The sequence below is a fragment of the Crocuta crocuta genome, unplaced genomic scaffold (genome assembly GCF_008692635.1).
Source record: "Crocuta crocuta isolate KB4526 unplaced genomic scaffold, BGI_CrCroc_1.0 scaffold124, whole genome shotgun sequence".
Classification (NCBI taxonomy): Eukaryota; Metazoa; Chordata; class Mammalia; order Carnivora; family Hyaenidae; genus Crocuta; species Crocuta crocuta.
The window spans coordinates 2,163,966-2,172,134 of NW_027551573.1; the positions used below are offsets into that span (position 1 = coordinate 2,163,966).

Sequence of the window (8,169 nt, forward strand, 5' to 3'; positions counted from 1 at the left end):
GGGTGCAAAAGGGANCGGGCTGCACAGAAAGGGAGACCCAGGAAGATGTCTACATGGGGAGATGCTCCCACTCTCCGAGACTCCGAGATCTCAAGGCTGCTAGACTCCGGCTCTGCCTGCTCACTCCTTCTGGAGAACTTGGGCCACATTCAGGGCCTTGACCCAGGCCAGGCTTCCTGGTTGTCCTGACTGAGGCTGGGGAGCAATTTCTTGACCAAGCGGTGATGGTGGAGGGTCACAGGGGCTCAAGAGCAACTTGGACACACCTTCACAGATGGTCCCTTTCAGTCTCTGACATCTCTTTGAGGCAATTAAATGTTTTTTTTCTTGGAAGTGCCTCGAAATGCAGCTCCGCACTTGGATGGGTGGCTTTCTATAAATCAGAAAGGCATGTGGTGCCAGCGCCAGGTCAGAAAGTGCCAACAGAACACAGATGGTAGTGGCCCTTCCCCTCTTTCGCTTCTTCCAAGACCTGTGGTTAGTCACTGGGGTGCAAAAGGGAACAAGACACACAGATGCCCACCCTCACAGATCTTACAGAAGCTCACAGATCTTACAGATCTTACAGTGAAACCAGAAAGCACAGCCAGGTCGTGTGAGGCTTACCATGGGTGCAGGTACAGTGAGGACCCATAGCAGGGAAGCTTTGTGAAACTAAGAAGTCAAGGAAGGCCTCCTGGAGGAAGCGACATCTAAGCTGAGACCAAAGGATGAGTAGGAGTTGCCAGAGGAACAGTGAAGAGGGATGTTATTCCAAGCACGGGGAATGGCCAGCACGGTGACTCAGAGGTGTGAATGAGAAGTATGACTTGAAGATATAAGAAAACATGTGGTCAAAGGTGGTGTTGGTGGGGGAGTAAGCAAGATGGAGGGAAGAGCAGCAAAATAGATGAGGTTGGGGTCGGTGTGCCAACTCAAGTCTTCTGGGAAGACAAAGACACAGATCATGCCCTTGGCCCCTAGGACCATGCAGAAGAGCCCGAGTCCTACGCCAACAGGCCCACGTTACTCTCACTGGGCTTTTGGCCTTCAGAGATCCATGAAAGACTGGCCGATGCAGCTGGTACTCAGTAATGTTAATACTGTCTCCATCTACTTCCCGTCTGCTGGCGTGATGGCCTGCACATCTGAGCCGTAGAACTTCCAAGCCTCAATGTATCTCAGAGAAACCACAAAACCCTTCTTCCCAACTCTGCTTAGTGAGAATTCCAGATAAATCCAGATAGCTGGCTACCATTGATCCCATCTGCAAAGAAAGCAAATGAAGAGTGGAGAGCTAGTAGCAGAAAGCCCATTTATCCCCCTTAAAGGAATGTTTTCAAGCCGTTAACACCATCATGAGACTTTTGACATCATCCCTATTTGTCAAGTAAAGTATTTCTTTTTTCTTTCTTTTTTTTTTTTTAACATTTATTCATTCTTGAGAGACAGAGACACAGAGCATGTATGGGGGAGGGGCAGGGAGAGAGAGGCATACACAGACTCTGAAGCAGGCTCCAGGCTCTGAGCTGTCAGCACAGAGCCTGATGCGGGGCTCGAACCACAAACCATGAGATCATGACCTGAGCTGAAGTCAGATGCTTCGCCCACTGAGCCAGCCAGGTTATATTGCAATAACTTTCCGTAGCTAAAAACCACAAAGGTTTGTTTCTTCTGCAAAGATCAGTGGGGCTGGAGGTTCTGGAGCCATCATTGCTCTGAGACCCTAGGTAACCAAGTCATCGTTTTCTGGAATGCTGCCAGGTGCTGGGTCAGAAGCACTGAAAGTTCTGAAGAATCTCTCATCAGAAATTCAATATTTGAATCTTGTGTTACACATCAATTCCACTCCCTAGTTTCACTGGCCCAAACTGCTCATTTGGCCACCATAAATCCCAAGGGGGCAGGAAGAACAGCCCTCTCACATGCCCGGGGCGGGGGTGGAGGGTAGCAAGCCAGAAATAGGCAAGGAGACTGACTACTGCAGTCTCCTAGGACTTGAAACTAACAAACTTCTCTTTCTGTGTAAGTCTGAGATTGAAATGTCTTTGCTCATCTGGTATCAATTTAGTTGGGATTCATGAGTTTTGACCTTATCAGGTTCAAAAGCAATGTTTAGGAGAAAAGTTACGTCAACTTGAAAAGCACCTATTCGCTTAGAGAAAAAATTATGCAAATTGCAAATGATTCTTGTCCGCATAAAGGCACCATAACATTTCTTTACCCTACTGTAACTGAAAACCAAGAAGACTGCATTTCTTAATAGATAATCTTATCATTCCACAGTCTTGTTTGGGTATCCCGTAACCAAAGTGAATAGAAATAGGATGTTTCAAACCCTTTGGAAACATCTACTGCATAATCATAAGTTCTATTACCAAGAGCTCACTGTGTATAATGGAGAAAACTGAGGTTAAGCAACTTGCCCAAAGTCATGTGGCCAGAAATCTCCATGCTACATTCTCTCCTCTATTGGTTAAAAAAAAAAAAAAAAATGCTCATCACAAATAAATTCTATCCTGTCCTTTGGGGGCAAGAGATTCCTTGAATTTAAGAAAGGGGCATCTCTTCCACCAGTTTGATGAGATTAAGATCTTTCATGGGTCCGACCACTGAAGTTTGCAGTCAGTTTAAGAAAGCTAGCCTGGCACCAGATCTTTTCTTAAATCACAGCAGCTGGAATATTCTTTATCCGGGAAAGCACATGACTGTGCAGAAGTGAATGGGACATGGGTGGTCTCCTGAGCTCTTGCACACACAGGACAGCACGGCATGTGTGTGCACACACACACTCACACACATGGGCACAGCTTCCAAAAGCCTATTTATTCAGCCTCACTCTGGAAATTCCCAGCCATTCATTTCTTTGTTTTTCTGCCTGGCCTCACCCATTTGGGGAATGTACAGAGGACACAGGGGAGAGAAGGGACTAATAGCAAAGGGCAGAGAGTGAGAAGGCTGTGAGTGGCTACTGCCCATGGGACCCTGGGAGCCTTGGTGGGGGATGGAGTGGGCTGGCCTTGGGCAGGGGTGGGGGCAAGCAAGGGGGGGGAGCTCCAAAACTTTGGCTAGGTGCCAAATCCCTAATTTGGAGGGCAGTGCAGGGCAGAGGGGGGCAGGCAGGAGAGGAAGGGGTAGGGACAGCAGCTTAAAGGTGCTTGTACCCCTGGAGTCTGGATCCAGTGGCTCTGAAGTGGGGGTCTGGTGTCTGTACTTTTAAGAATCCATGGCTCAGGGGGCCTGGGTAGCTGGCCCAGTTAAGAGCCCAACTGTTGATTTCAGCTCAGGTCATGATCTCACTGTTCATGAGTGTGAGCCCCACGCTGGGCTCTGCGCTGACAGCCGTGGAGCCTGCTTGGGATTCTCCCTCTCCTTCTCTCTCTCTGCCCCTCCCCCACTCACGCTTGCTAAATAAACTTTTTTTTTATTTTTTTTAATGTTTTATTTATTTCTAGGAGAGAGAGAGAGACAGCGTGAGCAGGGGAGGGGCAGAGAGAGAGGGAGTCACAGACTCTGAAACAGGCTCCAGGCTCTGAGCTGGCAGTCAGCACAGAGCCCGATGCGGGGCTGGAACCCACGAACCGCGAGATCATGACCTGAGCGAAAGTCGGACGCTTAACCGACTAAGCCACCCGGGCGCCCCAAAGAAACTTTTTTTTAATGTTAAAAAAATTAAAAAGAATCCGTGGCTCATACTTTCAGAGATGAAGGCTAAGTAAGATTGAAGTCCTAGAGAAAGACTGCAGGTCGTGTCCCATTTCCGCCGCTTAACCTTGGCCGGATAGCTAGTGCTTTGAGAGCCGTCCTTTCCTCAAGTGTGAAATGGGCACATTGTATGCAAATAACTTAGCAGGTGCTGGCAGGTGGTAAACATGAAATAAACAGTAGCTATTATTGTCTGACTACCGGACAGCCCTAGCAGAGATTTCACAGGCCTCTGAGTCTCCACCAAACTCTGGGTGAATTTGGGCACCACGTGTGCGAAAGTGTAGCGCTCTAAGTGAAAGAAAACCGAACACTCCAGAATCCCTGGGGAACTGCTCTGGACTGAGCCAGAATCCAGGTCTCTCCCACTCTCCATCCTCTGCCAGAACATTGTTGCTTAGCTAACAATGTGATTAAAAACAAAACAAATCAGGATCAAATATTTTCATTGCAAAGCCTCTGGTGGTGTTCTGACTTGCCGGAAGATAGGGTTCGAGGGGTTGGAGGCCTGTGACCTTGCCTCGGAGCTCCTCTTTGGGTGTGAAATGGGCAAAAGAGGGAGGACATGGGTTTAAGGGGGCTTGGGCAGAGCTGTGGCTCGCTGCTAAGGGACGGACCAGAATGTGCCACGTGCACAGAGGCAGCAGCCTCATTGCCACACAGGAACCCCAGACCCACGCGTCTGTGGGGTTTGGCAGGTGGTCAAATGAAGGAAGGAGCCAGCGGGGCGTAAGAAAAGTCACGTGCCCATCGCGATCTGTCTTTCCTTGTCCCACTTTCGGTGCAGACTTGGGCCTGGACAAAAATATCCTTGCTCTAAGAAAAATGAGAGAAGAGTGATGATAAATGGCACCCGACAAGGTCACAGGCTCCAGGGGCACGAAGGGGCTGAGGGGATGCTAGAGAACTGGGGATCTCACCCTGGCCTGCCCCATCTCAGGAGGAAGCTGCTGCTTGGGCCTGACCCACTGACGTCCTGGAGGGGCCAGGCCTTCTGAGTCACCTGAAAGAACAGGGAAGAAAAGGTTTGTGTGTGTCATTTCCTCATTTTTAAATGTTGCCTCTAATTTTTTAAAACACTTCGTAGATATCTAATCTAAAATGTCATTGGTTGTTGGGCATTGTGCTATTTAGTAAACTACTAATAAATAATAATAAAAAAAGACCTGTCAATTAAACTATGACAAGCCATGGATTGTAGGATAAATCCCAATTCCAAAGATGTCACAATGTAGAAAAAAAAAATGTGCGTCTCAGAATCCGTGAAATATTGTGTAATAATGGGCTGGACTTGATCTGCGGAAATTTGTGCAGTTCCCAATCTGCACAACTGTACATGGCAGCTCTTATGATGCCATCCTGGGACACTGGACGGCTTAGGGGCCACTAGGAGGTTTGTGTTTGGGTCCTATCTGTGACCACCCAAGTCCCTTGGGAAGTAATCCCTCTTTGATCTTCATCTGGACCAGCAATGAGTCAAGGTAGCAAAGAAGAAAATGTGACCCACTTTGCTCCCATGGGTCATCAGATCACTCATGGTGCTACCAAGACCCCTGAGATGGAGGTTTAGTAGGTGTGGGGAAACACAGGAGTGGTTTCGGAAGGGAATCGGATTCCTGCCAGAGATGGGAGCCACTGGAAGTCTTACACTTGATTTTACACAGGCCCAGAGAGGTGAAGGCACTGCCCAAAGTCACACAGCGGGGCAGAGCAAAGCCAGGCCAGGGGCTCAGCCCTCCTCACCCCTACCCCTGCTGCTTCTCCTGCTGACTGGACAGGACTTCTCCTCTGCCCCAGGAAGCTGGACCCAGAGACTCTCGGCCCCTCCCTTAAGCCGTTGCCCCCGAGGCTGTCGTTGCTGAGCCTGCCCAAGAACAAGCTACTTTATTTGATTCACAAGACTTTTCAATTTTATTAATAAAATACAAAATGGCACAGACATTGGTGATAGGGTTGGAAAAGCAAAAGGATCAACCAACTCCTTCCAAAGTCCTCCCCAAATTATGCTTGTCCGTGTCCTGCTTGACGGGTCAGGGGGAGGCGGGGAGACTAATCAAGTCCGTGGAAGGGGGACTAGCTGCTCCCAGCTGCCTTTTCACAAAAGCAGGCGAGCCCCGTCACGGGTGTCCCACCCCTTGAAGGCTCTCCACGCCTGGAGGAGCCCAAAAAAGTGCATTTAGACCTGCTGCCTGCCTTCCGAGCCATCAGAGTGCCCCCGACTAGAGCCAGGCCCCAACATCCCAGGTCATGCACAGCAGGGAGTGCAGGAGGGCCCCTCTCTGGGGACCAGAGCTGTGTCTGCTTCAATGAGCATCTGTCCGCCCCCTAGAATGTCACCCACACCTGGGGGAAGCCTGGCCCACAGGAGGCTCCCCAGGTTGGGGGCAAGGGTCACCCTCGGGGACAATCAGAGGGAGGTGGGGAGCTGCCCCTGGGGACCCTGAGGGGTGAGGCCCGCCTGAGTCCTCAGCACCCAAAAAGGGAACCCCCGATTCTGCACCCACAACTTCCCTCCCCACAGGACGGAGTCTCTTTCAGAGGTAAACACGGAACCTCAGGTTTCAGCGGCGGCGGGCTCTGATCTCATGGAAAATGTCCCGGAGTCCCTGGCCCGGCCTGTGGTGGGCTGCAGGGGGAGGGAAGACCTTGGAGTGGAGCACAGCAGTGCTGTCGGGGAGGGAGAGAGGAGGAAGGGGCCGCCAGGCCGCAGAAACAGCAAACGCAGGGGCCCGAGTCCCTCACACAGGCCAGGGGCTGTCCCCTGCAGCCTCCCCCCTTCCTTTTCCTGAGCGCCTCAGCCTCCCGGGGAGCCCGCAGGCCGAGGCACCTCCTCAGCCTGTCACACATCACTTGTGCCATCTGGGTGTCCCCACGAGGGCTGTTCTCAAAGCCAGGCAGGGGCCTGCCCATCACATATTCCAGCCAAGTCCCCACTCAGGTGGCCCACAGAGCTGACTCCCTCCAGCCAAGCAGGACCTGAGCCATCAGATCTCCCTATTGCACCTGCTCCAAGTCGCAGAGCCCACCGGCGTGCCGGGCTCCCCGCGGGGTGAAGACCGGCTGAGGTGTTCTGTTGTGAGGCTACACCCAGGGTCTGAGACGAAGTCGAGGGGTGGCGGGGTGTCTCTGGATCAGTGAGTGACGCCCGTCAGGGTGCAGGCTACTGTCACACATTTGCCGTGACTCTTTCCTTCCACAGATGGAAAACCAGAGGTACGAATGCCTTGCTGGGGTGGTGGTGGGCCCGGGACGAGAACCCCAGCTTTCACGCTCAAGGTCAATGTCCCTCCACTGCACAGCATCGACTGAGGAGAAGACAAACAAACCAACGCCACCAGATCACTTGGTCTCCCCTTCCCACAATGCCTAACCGAGGGCAGAGCCTTCCTGGGAGCAGTCCCAGGAAACGCCACACTAGCCTCATGCAAGAGAAGTCGGGTCCCCGGCTGGGTGTGGGCTCTGTACAGGGGACAGGGGAGATAGCACCGCAGGTGGCCGGGGTGCTGGCGACTGCAGCGGGATGGAGAGACACAATGGGGTCTGAGGGGGTGGGCAGGAGAGAAGGGGCCTGGCCTGAGGCTCATTTGTGAGATGGGATGACAGTGGCACCATGGGAACCAGAGGGGCTAAGCATTTGTTCAATAAATAACTGTTCAGTGGGTCAGGGGCTGTGTCAAAGGGACCTCTCACCAGCCAGCAGCAGAAGGTTCCTGACTTGGGGACACCGGGGTGAGCTGCAGAGGCTACCACTCCTCTCCCGGGCAGGTCGGCAAAGGTCAAGAGTGGCCCCCCAGGGTATGCCCGGGAGCTGGGAGCAGGTCCTTGCGAAAGACCCTGCCTCCTTGCTCTGATCATCCCAGCTCAGGCCAGGCCCTTGGGTGAGGGTGGATGTGAGGATGGGGGACCCCAGGCAGCTGTCTGAGTTGAACAACTGGATGCAGGCAGGTGGGCCGCTCACACGGGCACCAGGACGTAGGAGTTACTGCCGCAGCTGCGGGGGACGTAGCGGAGCCCGTCCACCATGTCCCCTGCCATCTTGCGGGGGCAGCCCTGGAGGCTTTGATAGGCAAACATGGCCACCCCCAGGCAGAAGAGGAGGCCAAGGAAGGCCAACAGCCCTACCGCCTGCCTCCGGGTGGCCGCCTGGGGGTCGGGGACAGGAGTGGTGAGGGCCTCCAGCCGGCCCACAGAGGCCTCCTCCGCCTTGGGGCTCCAGCTGCCTGAGGCCACTGGCTCCCTGCTGGAAACACTTTCAGAGGAGTCAGGGACCGTGGAGAGAGGGGGCATGCTGTCAGACCCCCTGAAAGCATCCGTGTGAGCCGAAAGGGGACCCATCTCCGTGGGCCCTAGAGAGCCCCCTGTCGTGGGGTTCTGTCCCGTGCTCCACACAGACTGGCCCTCTGAGGCTGTGTGTAAAATGGTGGGGACCTGGGTAGGGAGGGCCTGGGTGGAGGGGGCCTGGGTAAGGAGGGGGTGGGTGGAGGG

General features: G+C 53.1%; 1 protein-coding gene across 1 annotated transcript in view; it reads right to left on the reverse strand.

The window, feature by feature from the left end:
* Window positions 1–5,569: 5,569 nt before the first annotated feature.
* CX3CL1 (C-X3-C motif chemokine ligand 1) overlaps window positions 5,570–8,169 on the reverse strand; it is an 11,375-nt gene continuing 8,775 nt past the window's right edge. The window contains exon 4 of the mRNA XM_077751277.1: window positions 5,570–8,144. Within this exon, the coding sequence (XP_077607403.1) occupies window positions 7,639–8,144 (506 nt within the window). The 3' untranslated portion in view covers window positions 5,570–7,638. The remainder of the gene's footprint in view (window positions 8,145–8,169) is intronic.